The 20,161-nt window shown below is 31.2% G+C and overlaps 2 protein-coding genes across 5 annotated transcripts in view; one reads left to right on the top strand and one right to left on the bottom strand.

Moving 5' to 3' along the window:
- The window catches only part of LOC111638092 (cytoplasmic tRNA 2-thiolation protein 1-like), a 47,205-nt gene extending 43,199 nt beyond the window's left edge, over positions 1–4,006 (top strand). The window contains exon 10 of the mRNA XM_023383726.1: positions 3,822–4,006. Within this exon, the coding sequence (XP_023239494.1) occupies positions 3,822–3,878 (57 nt within the window). The 3' untranslated portion in view covers positions 3,879–4,006. The remainder of the gene's footprint in view (positions 1–3,821) is intronic.
- Positions 4,007–11,785: 7,779 nt separating this feature from the next.
- Positions 11,786–16,772, bottom strand: LOC111638094 (retinal homeobox protein Rx1-like). Of its 4 annotated transcripts, none has more exons than XM_023383733.1 (6): positions 16,558–16,772; positions 15,842–16,106; positions 15,413–15,488; positions 15,206–15,329; positions 13,019–13,091; positions 11,786–12,935 (listed from the first exon to the last, which is right to left on the bottom strand). In XM_023383733.1, the coding sequence occupies exons 2-6, from the start codon at positions 16,101–16,103 to the stop codon at positions 12,481–12,483; spliced, it is 990 nt and encodes a 329-aa protein (XP_023239501.1). In that variant the 5' UTR covers positions 16,104–16,106; positions 16,558–16,772; the 3' UTR covers positions 11,786–12,480. The 4 variants fall into 4 exon arrangements, with proteins under 4 accessions (XP_023239501.1, XP_023239500.1, XP_023239502.1 ...); XM_023383732.1 differs by lacking the exon at positions 16,558–16,772 and adding an exon at positions 16,183–16,502; XM_023383734.1 differs by lacking the exon at positions 16,558–16,772 and adding an exon at positions 16,321–16,501.
- Positions 16,773–20,161: the final 3,389 nt, after the last annotated feature.

Below are 20,161 nucleotides of genomic sequence, written 5' to 3'. Positions count from 1 at the left end.
CATTATATTCATTTTTGGTGTATCAGGTTGTTCAATAAGTTTTGTCGTTCGAGGTGGCGCTATTAGGATCGTCACTTTATTTCTCTATAAATAGTACTACTATTTCATAAACATGTGTCAAGTTTCAAGTAGATCTGTCAACTCATTGTATATTTGCAGCTGTTCAAAGTTGACATGTCACTGTATTTTTTTTACAATGGAAAAAATTGAATATCGTGCAGTGATAAAATTCTTATTTTTGGAAAGTGTAGCATCAAAACAAATTCATGAACAATTGTTAAAAGTGTATAAGGACTCTTCACCTTCAATCAGAACAGTAGAAAGATGGGTTGCTGAATTTAAACGTGGTCGTACGAGTCTTGAAGACATCCACGTGAATGACGTCCAAAAAGTGCATCAACACCAGAAATAGTAGCAAAAATACAGCATATGGTTTTGAAAGATCATCGATTAACCGAGAGAGATTTAGTAGAAGCACTAGGGATTTCGTTAGGCAGTGTGAGCAATATTTTGGCCGAAGTTTTGGTTTACAGAAAGCTGTGTGCACAATGGGTGCCGCATTTGCTAACTATGGAACAAAAACACATTTGAATGCAACTTTCTCAGCAACATTTGGAGCGTTTTAGAAAGGATAAAAAGGATTTTGTGCATTGTTTCATCACTATGGATGAGACTTGGGTCTACCACCATGATCCTGAATCAAAACAAGAGGCTAAGGAGTGGTGTGAACACAGTACTTTGGCTCCGAAGCGAGTTAGGGTCCAGAAATTGGCCAAGAAGGTGTTAGCATCAGTTTTTTGGGATGCAAAAGGAATTTTGTTTGTGGATTACCTCCAAACTGGTAAAACAATAAACTCAGATTATTACTGTAACCTTTTGGACCAGCTGGATGTAAAAATTCATGAGAAAAGACCTGGTTTAAAAAAGAAAAAAATCAGTTTTTGTCAAGACAACGCCCCCTCTCACACTGCTCAAAAAATCATTGTGAAAATCAGTAAATTAAAATACGAATTGTTGCAACATCCTCCCTATTCGCCAGATTTAGCTCCCTCTGATTTCTGGCTGTTCTCACATCTCAAAAAATTCATGCGTGGGAAACGATTTTCATCGAACGAACAGGTAATAGCAGTTATGGAAGCGTATTTCGACAGTCTTCCGGATTCTCACTTTAGGGATGGAATCCATAAATTAGAAGATCACTGGAACAAGTGTATTGAAGTTCAGGGAGATTATATTGAATAATAAAATGTATTTCAAACCATAAAACCGTGTTTTTCTTATCGAACGACAAAACTTACTGAACAACCTGGTAACTATATTTTATTTTGAAGGCATGCTTAAATTCAATTAAATTAAAATTATTAAATTAAATCAATCTAAAATATAAACAATCACGTCCCCCTCAGTGGGCCGCAGTAAAATATCAAACGTTGACCGGTCTGCGGCAATAAAAAGGTTGGGGACTGCTGCTTTACATGCTAGACATTTATGTAGACATTTTTTGGTAGCTTTATTTCAAATAGAGAATAAGATAATTATTTTTTGTGTATTAATATTGTTCTTTCTGAGAAATAGAACACAAGTGATATAACAAATTTGTTTTCATTTATTTATAGATTCTGCTATTTAAATGTTTACATAAAATGTTTACATAATATATTTATTTAAATTTACATTTAGCAGACATTAATGTTAAAGTCTCATGCAACATGTACTGTAGGTGCATTTTGATGTTGCTTTATTAAATTTAAGTTACTAATTACATATTATTTTGGGGATAAAAATTATATTTACATTTACAAATAAGCTCACAGATTTAATAATCTCCACTTGCAAGGAATCAGGGTATAATACATGGTATTATGCTTAAAAATAAGGTATATTAATTGGACTTTGTCATATAGTAGAAATGAAAAATGTTGACAGGCTTATTTAATGCTTGTGTTGATATCTATTTTGTTAATGTGTTGAAATGTGAATTGCAATGGTGATATTTAATTGCAAATTGTTGGGAAGTGTTTCACAATTGTATGAAATCTAATCAAAAATGCTATATATCATAATTGGTGAATCCTTCAGTTCAATGCAGCTAGTATTTAAGAATTGTGATAATCTTTTACTTATTAAGTATACTTTTGTATTTTTTATATCAGTTATATGGTGTTTTGAATTTTACACTACATATCAGCATTTAAAGTAAATAATTATATTATTTGACTGAGCATTTTTTAAAAAAATATTGAGAGAGTATTGTATTACAGACACTCCTCACTTCAGAACTTATTCCTACAACTAGGTTGTTAAGTAAATTGACTGATAAACAAGAAGATTAATTGTTTTTATTTATTACAGATAAAGAAAACTCCAACTTGATATCTTTGTCTTAATTTGCATTTCTTACATATTACAGAACATAAAAATCCAATCATCTACTGTTATACAATACTATTGTCTGTCTTCATCATGCTATATGAGTTTTGTGATATAAAAATAAATTTTCCCAAATTTATAGCAATCAAATAATTATTGTCAATACATACATAACATTAATATTATTAGAATATAGGTTAACACTAATGTAAGATTATTTACTTTTATAAGATTAGTTATCAGCTAGTTTTTGTAGAAATAAAGAGTTTCTTCTTATATTTGAGCAATGTCTGAATTTAAGAATTTTCTTATCATACTATAGCATTTTTATAATGGTTAAAACAAATATATACTATTAAATCTTTTACAGAATCATTGAGTAGTTCTGTGAATAGTAACAACAGGTGTTATGATTGTAATGCTTATAAATCATCAGATAGCAACAATTTGATACATTGAAATTTATACTGTAGTTGTTACATAATTTGGCATACTATGAACTGATTGATAATAAATTAGCTTTTCATTAAGAATTGTTATGTTTCTGTATAGTCAGATATAATGTATTGACAAATGATTTTGCAATGTAATCATGTCTCTATTTTTTATATGAATGCATGGACTGTACAATTCATTAATTTTGTAATATCAACTAATATTTAAAAACTTCTTCACAATTCAAACTCAAACTTCAAAATGCGATAAATTGTACAAAATCCTAGTGCTTTTGAGTTCAATTCTCATCTTCAGCTTTAGACTAAAAATCACTTAGGTTTATGGATTTTGTAAAGGATACTTTGATGAAAACAGGGCAAATAGGTTGTGCTTTGATTATATGTTGTTTTATAAATTATTTCTCTTGTTGAATCCGTCAAATTGAAAAGTTGTGTTTATTTATTATACTTTGAAATAATCAAGTAAGAACAAGTATTTATGCATTTCTCTTTCTGGCTTTCATTAATAGAGATATTACTTTTGACTTGTAAAACATAAAATTATTAAAAAATAATGCTGAGGAAGCATTCAATCAAGTATTGATTGAACGATTCATCAGTATTATTTGTGACAATATTTACAAAAATTATTTCTTTATAATCGGTTTGCATTTTAAAATAGTATCATCAGTATCCTTGTTTCATCTAATCTAAAGAAAATTAAATTTGTAACAATGAATAAATTTATAAATTATGTACTCCAAATCAAATTCACATAGTTGAAACAAAGGAACTTATCAGTTTGTAGGATTCATTCTTTGCATTCATTTGTCATTATGTTTGGTAACAACAATTTGATCAGTTGAAAGTACAAAATTATGTAAATGATAAGAAATATTATCAAAAGATATTTTGACCAGAATCAGGATTCTAGTCCTTATTAACATATTAATGTAAAATGTATTCTTGTTTACATATATGTAAAATTTTATTACATATTTATGATTATAATTGCAGATGGAAGATATTCAAATGACGAAAGAGAAGAATTCGAATCCATCTGAATATTTCTAAGAAGAAAATTACCACAACAATTTTATATAATATAAATTGTAAATATTATTACCTGTTTAAATAAAGGCATTTTGTACATACTTTTTTCTAGATATATTCTTGTTAAAGTTGAGCTTTATTAAATTTTATTCTTTTGAAAACTTTAATCAAATGCAATTTACAAAAACCATAAACAACAATACAATAATTGCATACTCAACAAATTCGATTTTTTGTTTTTGTTGAATGTATAAAGTCTTGGGGCAATTTTTTTTAATTTTTAAAATAAAACTTACCTTTGCTATTGGTACAGTGAAGTCTTTAGAAACTAAATTTTTTATTGCCTGAAAAAATTAACTTTTATATATTATCTAATCTTGCTAGAATTCACTATCACTTTGTGTTTAAGAATAAAAGTTTAGAAAATGTTTCTATGTAAAATATATTACAGTAAGGGAAAAAAATTTAGAAGAGAAAATGTACAAAATGTTGCTTTGATAATGCTGACAGTTATAGACAAAATTGTGATTAATAATACAGAGGAAAATCCCTGTTAGGATTCATTGTAATGTATGTTAAAAAATTAATTTTTTTGTTTATTTAGGAGTGATCTATACATTTAGTAGCAGATGGTACTGATCAATCGTTTTTTAGGACAAGCCAGTGACAAAGCCGTTTGTACCAGATATAAATTGGGTAAATTATACCAATCTAAGGTTCAGATTGATCTGTAATACCTTCGTACAATTATGAGTGATGAAATATAAAAAGTTCAGTCGTTGACGAATCTAATAAAAAAAAAAATTTAAGTGGCTAACTTTAGAACAAACTTGAAATTATAAATTGTCACAGGAAATGGCTACACATTTGTTAAGATTGCTGGAGACAAACAAACGAAACTTGTTAAGTGATCAGACTATACAGAGAAAACTGCAATAGCGTAGCCATCAGTCAGTCTCAAAGAGATCCTATCGTAATAAATATGAAAACGTCTTTTATCGGTATAGATGGAAGACTTTTCTGTGTTCACCATTTTATCATTTAGGACGGTCGTCGTTATAATTCTTTTGAAGTCTACGTTATTCTAAAATTTTAGTAGTAGCATGCTAATTGAAAATAAATAGAACCCGAAAGCGTTGGAATCGGTTGTTCCTTGTATTTCACATTGTTATCTATGTCCACTTAAGTCTATAATTCCAAACATATAACTAATACAGAAATTTAATTGTTCCTTAGGTCAACGTCAACAATAACAAATAGTGAAGCAGAATCGGCAGTGAAGGTGACGTGATAACACAAGACAAAGACAAGAAATATACATACTAGCGAGGTTGAGGCCGAAGTTTTAAACGCGAAAACCTATACGTCGGACGTTCAGCGCCACTTTCCTGTAAGCCTAGAAGTTTGACAATGGTGTTTGGAATGTCGAGCATGATTCTACTGACTATCCAAACACCATTGTCAAACTTCTAGGCTTACAGGAAAGCGGCGCTGAACGTCCGACGTATACGTTTTCGCGTTTAAAACTTCGGCCTCAACCTCTCTATTCTCTTGTGGGGTATCACTAAGAGATGATATTTAGTCTACATGTCCTAGGTGGGTTCGACTAGCTTACCTATGGTCTAAGTGCTGAGAGATAGAGTCGTAAAGTATCTAGATTTATTCATCCATGAAAATTTTCGAATCTGGACTCACCAAGCAACAGGCTAGTACTTTACCACTTCTCCCAGCGGATAAACCGCTAAACACTTAGTTGGTCCAGGATTAGCGCCTGATCAACGGACAGGTCGCCTGGAGGTTTTCTTCACGTATCTAACAATCGAGCAATTTCTCATAGAAAACCCTCTTTGGAAACGTACTTTTGGCAATCCTTGCATTGCTTCATGCCGTCAAAAGAACGAACCTTTATCACTTCGGCTCGGTCGTCGGAATTCCTAGATATGTACAGTACAGTACGTGTATACGACAACGTATTCGAACTGTCAATCCGCCGTATTTAACGTAGTTCAATTGTTAACGTTCTACTCATCGTGTATCATAAGAAAATATAAAATGGATTAATCCATTCCTGATCCCTAGAATAAAGCCTTTTTATTTTCCCCGCTGTTATATATAGCAGAGGGAAAGTATGGCGATCGGTCAAAAAATGACTCCCCATGATTTTTACATGTTTGGACTTAGGGCATCTTGAAATGTCGAGAAATGCAAAAAAAATTCGGAAGTAATTTCTTTATCTATATGTCGGGGGGCACGATTTTGTTCACCCTGTTTGAAGCTTAATAACTCCTGTGCTTTTTGTCGAAAATTTCTGAAATTTTTCAGGGAGGTTTGTATATTAGGCGGATTCATGCTATTAAATTTTGGTGGTTAAAGATCGAGGTTGTCTTACGATTTTTTATAAAACTCATTCCTACCCTCAAAATTAAGCTTTCTGCCGTTTATAATAGTTAAAAAATGTAACAATTTTTTAAAAAAATGTGATAACAGATGGTGCCACCAAAATTTTAAATGTTACCTAGAAAGTTGAGCAATTCGTTGCTGATTTATTTACTTTTTAAAACTATTTCATGCTAAAAATGCCTACAAATGCAATGATATATATATACGTATTATATATAAATTTTTGTTACTTAGTTTGACTTAATCACCTTTAAAGACAAATTATTGGATGCCATTTATATTACGTGAATGTCAATTAACGCGGTTTTTTAATTAATTCAACTGCGACGCGTACCGAAATACGGAAGTGGTATCTTTCCCATATGTTCATTGAAATCTAATTTAAATAGTAACGTCATCGAGGATTGGTGTCGTGACGTCTAATACGCGGACGATCTCCGCGCCACTAACTTCTGAATCGGTAGTCCTGTCGCTGATTGGTCGAGCCGTCGACTTTAACATAGGGAGTTGACCATCTGTATGTCTCTAATCTATGGTCGGCTCTTGCCAGTAACTTGTTCGGCAACCAGGGCAAATATAAGTTTGAAATTCCGTTCGTGAACTGAATTGTTTGAAAAGTGAGTCTCCAAAAACTGAGTTTTGACTGTAATACCGTATTATGGTATTAAATCGAATAAAATACATAATTATTCGATTATTATACTTATCATAATAAATAATCATTTCAAATAGGAATTATAAATAAATAAATATATATACTGTGTATATATATAATATATGGCGTCACCGTACTTTTCAAATTTTTAATTCTGTACACACTGAACACTATGAAAGTTTTTCTCCATACCATTGAGTTCGGTCGGGTGGTGAGGAATAAGAACCGAGGGGTTTGAAGTTAGTCCCATGAAAAAATTCCTTGGGTTTCCGACTTGGACTCGAATTCGGGTTTTCTAGAGCATACTTTCTATCTCATTCAGTGAATTGAACTGATTTTCTAACAAATCAGTTCATATTACTGTTGGCCTATATACACATTCTCAATTCGAATTAGAATTCGGTAAAAATTTCCATATAATTATAATTGTTTAATGTTATATATATACCACTATAATGTTTGTTACCGTGCATTCAGCGGATCGCTGGTGTAGTCGCTTACAATTATACCTATGTACATAATTATAAGCAGCCACATCAGCAAAAGCCAGGGATGGAGAATGAAGCACCGACCCCTACTTCCCATGGTAAATTATGGGAATTCAGACTGCACTCGAACCCGAATCCGTACGTAAATTAATTTAAGTTACGGGTATGTATCTTTAGCGTAATTCAGTATTGCGATTAATGCATATATTGCGAGTATTGCGGTACTTTAGAATATATGTGCTCTCCATAAAGTTTTCACTATCGGGGTTGGCCTATAAATACTTATAGAATTTTCTCGAAATAATCATTCACACAATTTTGCAAACAGGATGAATTGCATAATTTTTATTCATATTTTAAACATTTATTTAATTTAAATATATGCTCTTCATTTCAAATTAATGGTGTCTTGTCCCCTGTACATCATACTTTTCCTTTAACAATAGAGGCGTGCCGNTAGAATTTTCTCGAAATAATCATTCACACAATTTTGCAAACAGGATGAATTGCATAATTTTTATTCATATTTTAAACATTTATTTAATTTAAATATATGTTCTCTACTTCAAATTAGTAGTGTCTTGTCTCTGGGCATAATACTTTTCCTGCTAGCAATAGAGTCATGCCATCATCTATCTAACTTTTTACAGGGAAAACATTTTTGAATGGAAATAGATAACGCGACTTCCAGTTTTTATCGGAAGTTTATATATAGTTGATCGGGGTTCCTGCCACTAAGCTTTCCATATCTGATCTCGACTTTCATTTATTTAACACCGTTCTCGAGATTCAGGAGGGACAGACAAACGGACGACAGTGGGAATTTATAGGTCTACAATTTTTTCAAATTGCAGCCCAACAAAAATAGCCATAGTATAAAGTAAAAAAAATTAATTATCCTGAGGGAAGAGGGAGGGAATGAAGAGATGGAGAGAGAGATAGAAAGGGTGAGAAAGGTAAGGTTTCTCATGCACAACAATACATCTTAAACGGTACTAAGACCCTTTAGACTTGTGCCCTGGAGGTGTAACCCCGGGCAGTTCCATGTTATCTCTCAGGATCCCACCATAGAATAACTAAACTGAAAAATACATAACAGTGCAGACGGAATCAACAATAAGAACATCTTCCGTAAGATACAATATAATTGAGATTTTAAATAGTAATGTCAATTATTTCGTAAAAATGCATTCGCCAAAAATCTTATCCAGAAGTGTAGTTCCGAATGATAAATAAGAATAATGTTTTTCGACGGGTAGAAAAATGCACGTAGACAAGGAATCTCGTGAAACTAAAACACTCCAAATTTCGGCAGTACTCGATGCCACAAGTAAAACGACAGATGAAAGATTGGGGCGGTCCAGCCATAGCCCCTGCCGAATAAAATTACAAGATGAAATTCCCCGAAAGAAAAATTCTGGATCGAGAGGAAAGGATTTTCGTAAATGCCCAATTAAAAGATAATGTTATAAATCTTAACAAAGATTTTTACTCATTAATGGTAATCATTGGGTAAAGATTACTTAACTAGACAATGGAATGGAAGTTGCAACAACTACCTATCAAAACCATTATGAAACATTCGTTGTTCAGGCTTTATATGCAATTAGAAAAAAAAAAAAATGTAGACTTATAAATTCCCACCGTGGTCCGTCCGTCTTTCCTTAATCTAATAAATCTAATTAAAAATAAATTAATTAATTTGTACATTTTTAATAAACTTTGCTTATAATATAAAACATTTAATTCTAATATTTTAGAATTTAAATCGAGTTCTGTATACTAGAGAAGCTTATTCTACTCTCGCACGTTGTACGTACATCTAGTAAATAAATTTAACGAAGTAATTAGCGTAACAACTATATTAAATAAAATATATGACTAACTAATTTTATAAACATAAGATTACAATTTGAGAGGCAATTAAATTTTGATTATTTTCTTAAATAAATGATTTTCTGTAGTTTCTCTCATCCGCAACATTATTTACAACTTTTAAGAATTGCTTTAATATTGTAAATGTGAAGATTAAAAAGTAAAAATAATTTAAAGTTAAAAATATTTGCTAATTTGTAATGTTGTAAGCTTTAGTGAGGGGCCCAACATACGTACTGCCCATTCCTTGAAAAATTTCTGGGGTTTTTCGACCCGTCCGAATATTTATTACATAAACATTATATTTAAGTAGGGCAAGTTGACGTAATCAGTAGGACCAATTTGCGAATAAGCTACAGTATAAATGTGATGACCTGAGATATAGATTCATAACACGAGTCCCTAAACTTCGCTTATAAATCTATATCTTAGGGCCTCACATTTAGGCTACGTGTATCGTTATTTGGTAGAAGGGAAGGGCCCGTTAAAAACTGCTAAAACTGCTGTATACTTAAATTTTAGATGTGTTAAAGTAGTGTTTTAAAACATCAAAATGAATTAATAATTATGAGTCTGATTTTAAAATCGCAATCAATTAATTAAAGTATTGGTGTTAATAGTATTTATTTAAAACAAATAAAAGACAGTCGTTCTAAAAATTCTCAGACGATCATTATTTTTAATTATTTTAATCAATCATTTAATTACTATAATTAATTACTATTAATTGAAGTATTGGTGCAATAGCCCTATTTCCTAAGACATTTGTTTTATCACATTAATACAGCCTACACTTTGATGTCAATTCGATGTGATGAAATGAATGCATGTTAGAATCATGATAAACAAATATTGCGAAGAATTAAACTGATATTATTTAATTATTCTTTCATTATATTTATTAAGCAATAAAATTTTTAATTAATTATTATATAAAATAAAAATTTTAATTTATTTTGTTGACACTTTATAGTTTTTTGGAAGGGTTTAAAAATTAGAATCAGGTTCTACATTACCATGCAAATAATATTAATTAACGATGAATGGATCATCACCAGTATTTGTATAGAGATATACTAAGACCTAGATATACAAAACGATCAATAAGTTGATGATATAACAAATAATTTCGGCATATGTCAGGCTCCATCTCTCACCATCATAGGACTGGCTGAACCCACTAAGAGGGCATTTCTTCATGCCAATCATGGAGATGGGCATGAAGAAAATGCCTTTTAGTTCAGGGAAAAGACCCTCTTAGTGGGAGGAAAATGCTTTGTAACTTTGGATTTTACAAACGTGCAAAGAAGAAATGTCTTATTTTGCAATTTGTCGTTTCATTGCACAAATATACAGTTCATAAAGATGAAGAAAGTACATCTACGTAAATTTACATTGATAAACACGGAATTTAAAAATGAAGTTTCCAAGAAAAGTCGTGCTTTAGGAATAACAGAATATACGATCGCGTTTGAAAGCGCAAAGTTTCAATGGAGTTTCGATTTCACACGATAGAAATCTGGAGTGATTGACAGTAAAATTGAAGAATGTGGATACTTCTAAGTAGCAAGCTGCTAAGTAAACGAACCAATGGCAGGATCCGTTTTACAAGAAAATGATTATGCTATTGGTTTGCTTGCTTAGCTGCTTGTCGCTTAAAAGCACCACGTGTTTGAAGTAGTATGTCTACATTTAATACAGAGGACGTGGAGGAATTCAATTAAACTTTTTTTAAAGCGTAGTTCCGAATATACTCTAACGAACAAACTTCCTGAACACAATACTGTGATATACTTCCAATGAGTACCAATGTACAGTTGTATCGATAGGGTTCCTGTCATCGTCATTGTACGAGTATATAATCGAAGTTGTTCTTGATGTTACAGAATATTATAATGAGAATGTATGATAGAATAAAGATGAATATATTTTTATGCATTATAAAAAAATAATGCTTTATACTCAGTACAAATTTAACAAGGAAAATACACAATAGAAATGAATGAATATAACATCGTATTTACGAAAACTAAAAATGGCAATTAGTCAAAAAATGACCCCACTTCAAATTTTTACATTTTTGAACTCAGGGCACCTTGAAAAGTCGAGAAATAAAAAAAAAGAAAGAAAAATAAAAAAATTGCGTTTTTTTTGTATTTATGGTTATTAGTGAGTCTGAGGGCACGATTTTGTTCACCCATTTTGAAGCTTAATAACTCCTGTGCCTTTGTCGAAAATTTCTGAAATTTTTCAGGGAAAATTTGTGTATTAGAGGATTGATGCTATTAAAATTTGGTGGTTAAAGGTCGAGGGAGTGGGGAAATAGAGGGAGTAGTGTCTTATCTTCAGTAGGGTCGGAATTAATGGAGATTTTACTCGTTATTAGCATTTATAATTTAAAAAAAATAAAACTCATCTTACACTAAAAAAGTAAGCTTTATGTCACTTTACAATAATTTATATNGAATTAAAAAAAAAAATAAATTAGGATGAGCAAACAAAAATTTTGCATATTACATTTATTTTATTTAAAATATAAACATCTACAGATTTATCACTAATTGGACACATTGAAATTGGACACGTTCAAAACTTACATCTAGAAACACAGTAACTTTCAAGTACATTTAGAAAAGGCAAAGAGAAGAATTGCATTCATATTTAAACGTCGTTTTGAGTAAGTATAAAAATAGAAAAATATAGATTAATATCAAAACTTTTTTTAGATTTTTATTTTAATAGTAAAAACTATAAGCCACGATGTTGCACTCGATAGATTATATTTTGTATACTTGGCACTTAAGACTAGATAATGACTATAATATAATTATCTATTTGATCTATGATACTAAATATAAGAAGTGGCTTATTATAGAGCCAAGTTCTACAAACATCTTTTTTAAAAAATTCGTTTTAAAATGCAATTTTTCTAATAAGACTAGAAGCACTTCTTTGAATAAAAATTGCACAAAAATTTTTGACTTGACTAGAAAAAAAAATAAAATAAAGAGAAAATGTATTTAATATTTGGCCTTTGATTTTTTCAAACGTATTTTGTTCCATAGTAAAAGGTTAAAAAACCTAAATTTAATGAAGCGCGTTAAAGAAGGAAAGCTTTAAGAGATGATTAAAGTCTTCTTGGAATTTAAAATAAACTCTCTTACGTCAGAAAATGTTAATAATAATCATCACATGACCTTTTAAGTTACGTGAAGAAGTCGAGTGAAGGAAGAGGAGATACTGCATTATCTTTCGTTTTTAACAATAATGGTGGAAGAGTTGTTAAACGATGAGGATCCGATGATTCGGGTTCCAGTAACATGTTGCCTTTCTTATCATTAACTGATGTAGAAAATTGTGTGGGACTCGGAGAATTTAACATATTCTTTTGTTGAAGTTCCGGTGTTGAACGCAATCCTTGAAGAAGAGGATCGGAGAGTGACATAGGTTGCGGCGATATCATACTATTATAAAATCCTGTTGTAGGATTATTAGACGCTAGAGTAGTATGAGGATTACTGCTATAGCTAGTGTAAGGTGGTGTCTGAAAACCAAAGTCATATGCATTTGCAGCAAAAGCCCAAGAATCGTTGTTATTGCTAATAGGTGGCAATGTCGGAGCTGGATTCGTGAACGGTTTAGGAAGAGCCGTACTAGTACCTGATAAAGATATACACGATTTTTTTTTATATTATTACCACGTTGACATTGAATAATCATTAAAAAAATGGCACGAATATTACCTGTTTGTAAATAATTTGTTTTTCTCGGTGGTTCTCGTTTTCTCCACTTGGCACGTCTATTTTGAAACCAAACCTATGATTAAATTCAAAACTAGTAAGATAAATTCATTCAAACTTGAGGAAAAATTTGATACTGTAATTTAATATTAATTAAACTTTAACAAAGGTTTGAAATCTAACTGTTTTCAATGAACAGAATATGTATAATCTTATATATTTATTATTATTATCATCATCAATATGCAGTTTGTTTTTTTTTTAATCTAACCTATTTAGAGTCTTATTCGATTTTAACATTTAAGCTATTTTCTATAACTTTAAAAATTAGTTTATAGGTCAGAGAAAGTTCAATTAGAGAGTAAGTATGAATTATTGAAATACAAAAAGCAAATACGGTTTCTGAATAACAGGATATTAGAAATCATTTCTGTCTGTCTTGCAGTAATCATATGCTAATGATGTCATGACGAAAGACTCTAGACGAACTATTTATAGCAGTTATCGTGCAATTAAGTATTTGTCCGTTAGAAAAATCATATATTTTTTTTGAAAATATTTCTAATATTATTCTCTAGCAGCCACAACCCTAGAATTTATGAGGGCCCAAAGCAAAGTTTATTTCTGAGGCGCATTAATTAAAGAAGGATGGAAGGAAAGAGGGTAGGTTTACTAAATCTACAATAATGCGAGCATTTTTAATATAGAAACAGAGTAAAATACACAATAAAGTAATAAAAACGTGTACAATAGTTTAAAAATGATTTGATAAATTCAATAGGTGTTCAGAATTACTCCTTTAAAACCGCTCTTCTGCTTTTAGCAGTTCCAGTTGTGCAGCAACATCTCTTTCAATGGACAAAGTCAAAAATGAAGAAAGTCTCTGTTGACACATTAAGGGAATTCCCAATCTTTACCTTTCCTCGCTATACTGGCTTTCGCGGCTTTCTTAAAAGTGACGAAAGCTTCGATTTTCCTGAATTCCTTTTCGTTAATACAGATTCTATGGCAAAAGCCAATGGCTTAACGGAAAGTTTCCTCAAAGCAACGTTCACAGATTGTCGAAATTCGCCGACAGAGCGACCAGAGTCGTTTTGTAATTAAAGAAAAAAAAAAGCGGAAAAAATTCCTGAGAAAAGACGATGCCAACTAATAAAGCGGTCCAACAAAGATTGCAAATCGTTTGTCGTTACGCGTGTTCACGATTCATAACCTTCACAAAACCCAGCTGTTCTATCGTGAATACTCCTATTGTTATTTGGAGATAGCTCTCAATCAATTTTGACTTTGAAAATGATTGTTCTGCACATGCAACAGATACCGATTTAACTACTCAAATATGCCACCAAATTTGCTATTCTCTTTCAATAGCGAGGCCCAAGGAGTTACTTTTTTCGATTTTACCTAGGGCTATCCTTGTTCTGTAGAGTCGCACTCCTTTAAAGTACAGTTTTTAAATCTTTCAAATAAATAATCTTAATAATTTTAAAAAAACACTCATTGACCATGTTTTTCGAGATTGGGGTTGAAAATAGTGGAGATTGGGCCTCCCCACCATATACATTACTACAATGCATTTATACACACATAAATCAATTCTACATTTGGTTATGTTTATCAGGTTTCGGAGTGAAGATGGCGGAGATGAGGGAACCTCCTGAAACATAATTAAAGTGCACTGGCGTGAACTTAGAAGATTGAAACTTTGAGACCTTACATATTTAAATTAGAAGTGGATGGAATTTGAGTTGCTTAATTTGAGAACATGATTAATTTTTCTAAATTAATTTATTAAAATTGTAACCATGTCATTTTTACCTTACTCATCCTTTCTCCTACGTTGTCTTTGGTAGCCTTTTCTCATAGCCCTCAATTTCCTAAACCGGTACACATTGTTTATGGATGAACTCTAAGCTTTCATTATACTTATAATTCAATAATATCTTCTTCCACTACTTTTTCTTCCTCGTTTATTATGGAGATTTTACTTTTCATTCTAAACATCTTGGTTAATAATTGTTTGAAGACGTATCCACTTCATTTTCTTCTTTAATTTGTACGATTTGATACCACTTTATTCCAGATAAATATATNTTGTCCGTTAGAAAAATCATATATTTTTTTTGAAAATATTTCTAATATTATTTAATAATAATAAAAGAGGTTAATTTAAGTATAAAATAAACTTACTTGTACTCTAGATTCACTTAAATTGAGACGAAGTGCAAGCTCCTCTCTTGCAAAAACATCAGGATATGGCGCTCTCTGAAAAGCTCTTTCCAATTCATCCAATTGATATGCTGTAAATGTTGTTCTGTATAGAGAAAAAAGGAATAATTAAATTAAATTTGGGAATTTGACAAAGTTCGAATCTTTATTTTTAATCTAATTTATTACCTTGTTTTCTTTTTCTTTACAGTTTTATCGGTGCTGCTATTATTTTGTGATTTTTCCACATTTTGTTTTGGATTTTCTGTAATTCGAATCGAATTTAAAATGACTTTATCTTAATAAAATAACAAGAGAATATTTTATTAATTAATTTCTCGTGTACTGTATTTAGTAATTAATGCATACACAGTATAAACTTGCACTAATTAAAGTTAAGTTTTAGTTTTAATAACGAATTGGGATAGCAAAATATCCGTAGAGATTGTAAATCGAATGATAAATCAGACTACATTTAGAATATAAAAGTTGTTGAAGTTTAATATATTATATTAAAATTGATGTAAAAGGAAAATTTACATATTTTATAATCTAGATAACATACAGACGTAATTATATTTAATAAAAATATAGGATATTTAAGAGTATGAAACTTACCAGTCACTTCTTTTCCTATCAAGTCTGATGTTTGAGGATTTGTTAACCGTGCATTGCATAAAGAATTAGTAGGAAGTGGAACCGAATTTAACGATAAGGTATTGGATAGAGCATTTTGAGATAAATCGGCGTGACCAGCTTGCTGTTGTTGCTGCTGTTGCTGTTGTTGTTGTTGTTGCTGCTGCTGTTGCTGTTGTTGTAGTCCCAGCATGACTTGTATGCTATGAAAATTGCCTCTCATTTCAGATTTGTTAGTCTGCATTGTCTGTAAGGAAGAAAATATGTCTGAGATGCATTTTAGTAGTTTAGAATTGGGTTTTGGTGGAATGTTACGGATGTACATGAGTTTCAATTAGTGGCATTTAAGGTAAATGATATGGCGTGTGTGATTCTTTTAGAGGTTTGAATGAGTTGAACGAATTGTAACCAGTTGTATTTCCGTGATTTAGTCGATCTGCGGGAAAATGATCTTTAAGTACTTGTTGTTAAAACGATGATGAAAGCTGATGGGAGAATTAAACATCCTTTTTAATGTTCCGTTATTGAAACAGTTATCAGCGGGTAGGGGTTATTCATTGGACACATTTAAACTATACGAGGGGGGAAAACAGCTGAAAAGGAAACTGGAAATAATGAAATGAAAGTATGTCCCTATTACAAACAATTACTCGCGTATAATTATTTTTAACAAATTAAATAAGATTTAATGAACTCACCACAGTTTACGGAAGTATTTGATTATGATCAACTTACACTCTGTTGATGTTTTACCGACTAAATTCCCTACTAACTTTGCTCAAAACTATCCTACATGAGTATTATAACCAGAAAGTTTTATCTACTCCGCCTTCTTCCTTCTAACGACCAATGGAGGGATAGTTGTGAAGGTCATAAAGAAGCGCTATTGGTTTAGAGGATGCTTGGGATTGCACATCTCCTAGTCATATTCTCACGCTTTTAATTATATACGGCTAAAGAACTGAAGGTAGATGACGTGGCTTTTAGGTACACCATCCAAAATAATTAAATAATCTTGTAACAATTAGACCAATAAGTAATGTATGGGATCATCCAACCGATTCTCCCTTCACCTTATCTTATCTACAATCTAGAAAAACGTTTACAAAGATAGCTATCCTCTTTGGGAAAGTGAAATTTGAGTTATTCCAATTGTTCCGACTTCTTTACAAATGGTACATCACCGAAAACTCTTAGGTAAAAACACAGCAAAGAGAACAACAGTCGTGACTAAGCATCTTAAAAAGCATTCAAGTCTTAGAACATATCGTATATCTCATAAATGTTTCCAATTTATATAAATAGAACTTTATGAATGATTTAAAGTGGTAATAATAATCACAATTAGTTTAATAAATTATTATATAATATATATAAATTTTCCTATATTTTTACTTAGCTTAATTATATTTTCTTTATGCCAATTAAAACTTGATGAATTTCTGAATTAAACCATTAAATCTGATACAATTAATTTAAATTAGTAAATGTGCAGATGTTTAGGATAAATTTTTATTGCTTAAATTGAACGAATTAATGCGTGTGTTTTTTTTATCTTGATGCTTTTTAACCCACAGATATTAAAAATAAATGAAGTTTAAGAATTTTGCGTTTACATTTTTATTTATGCTCTCATTACCCGAACAAATACACAGTTCATTTAAAAACAACGTTTATCATTTCTAAAACTAATATTTATATATTTTAAAATTTAACTTAATTCTCTTCATCTATATATTTTTTTTATTTTACGTTATAGATGTTGCTCGAAGTTGGGGTTTATCATTACTGAACGTTCATATTGCTGTAATTTTAAACACTAGCCTTAAGTTTCCGTAATTATTGTCTTGATACTTTATAGAGTAATACTAAAAGCTTAATTTATAATTACTGTATTGAAAATGAAACATATATTGCTGGAAAGTGAAATTTTGGAAGCCGAATAAAGGGATTAGAAACGTTTACTACGTGTATAAAGGCGTATAAATGGCTCAACAGATAACTCAACAGGTAAGATTGTCATTTAATTCGATAAATTAAGTGTAATAACATATAAAAATTAAACCAATTTAAACGATAATACAGTAATAATAATATTATCAACAGTTTACACCTTTCATTATTTGTAATATTTACAATTAAACATCAATTAATTATTTAAAATTGAATTCGCATATTTTATAAATTTCATTAGGCTTTTTATTGCTAGAATTAGCAGATCAATAAACATGATAATAACACGGACGTTTTGCAATTATAAGATGAAGTGATTCACACTGCAAATTCTCTCTCGTCCCACATAAGACACATCAAATGCATATTCGATTCATGCAATAAACCGATTTGCAAAGATCCGTTGAAATGCAACATGCAATTTCTTATTTTATTTTCGATCATTTATACAAATGCAAACTTATTTGTCATTCTTGCAACTTTACATAACGTACAAAATATCTACGGGTGATGCGCCCGCTGACGTCATCCCGTTCACGTGGTCAAGCGATGTGTCCCGGGCCCAAATGCCTCGCTGTAATTATGTATAATTGAGGAAGTGAGAGACATAATGTGTGGTAATTTCTTCATTGAAGCTTTCCCTTCATCCAAGTTCTGAAGGAATGAATAACAAGCTATAATGGAAGACAGCTGGGACATAAATAGAACATGTCGGCAGCTGTATACAAGAGTAGGTAATTGAAAGTAAATCGTTTACAGAAAAAAAAATTAATAAAATAAAAAAATACAGTAAAGGATGACGTTATAGACTTTTAGTGTGGGAAAATCTTTATAAAATTATTTTGCCACATATATTACTTTTTAAAACCATACAGTAATTCTTCACTTACCTTTGATAAGAAGTGTAAATTTATATTAGAATTTTAGTTGTTTTACTATCTCATTTTTTGACTTATCTCTAGTAGGACTAGTGTCCCTACTGTTCAAAATAATAAGAAAATTAGTCTCTCCTCGGGAAGCCATTCATTTTCATCGGATGTGGTCTTTTATATATGTTAGGTGGACGACTTGCTGATTTTTTTATTCGTTCCCAGAAATTTGAAATCTAGTAAATAAAACTGAGGCTGTCGGATGTCTATGTGGCTAGTACTGGTTTGTTTGAGTTAAGTGACCTAAACAGGAATTATTGAACTATCTCTTTATACTACATTATCTAAGTTATTGGCAGAATTAATACTAATTGCATGTACGAGGTTCGCCAATGAGGCACAGTGCTCTAAGTGGTTTCCTACTGTACATGGCTAGCGCTATTTAATGTAACCATTTTATTGCAATGCAACTGATTGAAGACGAGTAGGAAATTTAGTCTTCCTATAATCTGTCATCGCACAAATCGCTAGAGATCATTTTGAAAAAGTGATAGTGAAATTTAAGTGATTTATAGATTGTTATTGTCTCTGATAAGATTTCTGAAGATTAAATATATAGGCTATATATATAGTCCATTTTGGTAAGTGCTTAGAGTAATTCAGATTTTTCTATTTAATCTGGAAGACGTTAAGTTGTGATATCACAAAGGATAAAACACGTGAAAGCCGGCAAAAATGGATATCTTTTTTAGTGAGACGTAAAAAAAGATTATTGCGAGAACGTCCCAAAATTGAAAACAAAACAAAAGATGTGTGTCGGTCCAATGAGGAACAAGATGACTCGACTAAATGTCGTGGGTAACTAACTGTTGACCTTTGCCGACCCTACATAATGATGGGTCGATGATGGTGGCGATGAGGTGTCGCAACTGGCGGGAAATAATAATATTCTAAGTGAAGTGTCTTTGTGAAGTACTTTGTTCAGCGGGGAAAAAAGTCGGAACGAAGTTGAGCAATTGTAATCCCGATTCCGAAAGTATTGTTTTAAGCGCATTTATGTGAATTAAAATACAATTCGAATGATTAAAATTAAATATTAAAACAAATAATGTTTAATGCATTAGCAATCTTTTTGTTTTTTAAATAGAAAATCGAACATTTAGCAGCTGCCTAGAAAAGTGCTAGATGTCCAGATGGACACCGAAGCATTTTATTAACAGTTCCGGTAGAGCACCGTTCTAAACGTTCCAATCATCAGTTGGGATTTGGAGGGAGTGAAACAGGAATCAATTTTTGTTACCTTCAAGTAATCCATCCAGCCTTTAAACATGGTATACATGGCTCGATTGTTACGATTCAAGCAAGCGTAACGATGTTAACTAGCTCGTCTCATGTCGAACACTGTTAAATGCTAATAAGAGGCATCCATGATAACAAATGATGTTACGATGGAATTTTTAATGTTATATAAAGAGCAATT

The sequence above is a fragment of the Centruroides sculpturatus genome, unplaced genomic scaffold (assembly GCF_000671375.1).
Source record: "Centruroides sculpturatus isolate CEXI.00-Female unplaced genomic scaffold, Cexi_2.0 scaffold1074, whole genome shotgun sequence".
Classification (NCBI taxonomy): Eukaryota; Metazoa; Arthropoda; class Arachnida; order Scorpiones; family Buthidae; genus Centruroides; species Centruroides sculpturatus.
Note: the sequence above shows the minus strand (reverse complement) of the source record. Positions and strands in the feature narration are given on the sequence as shown.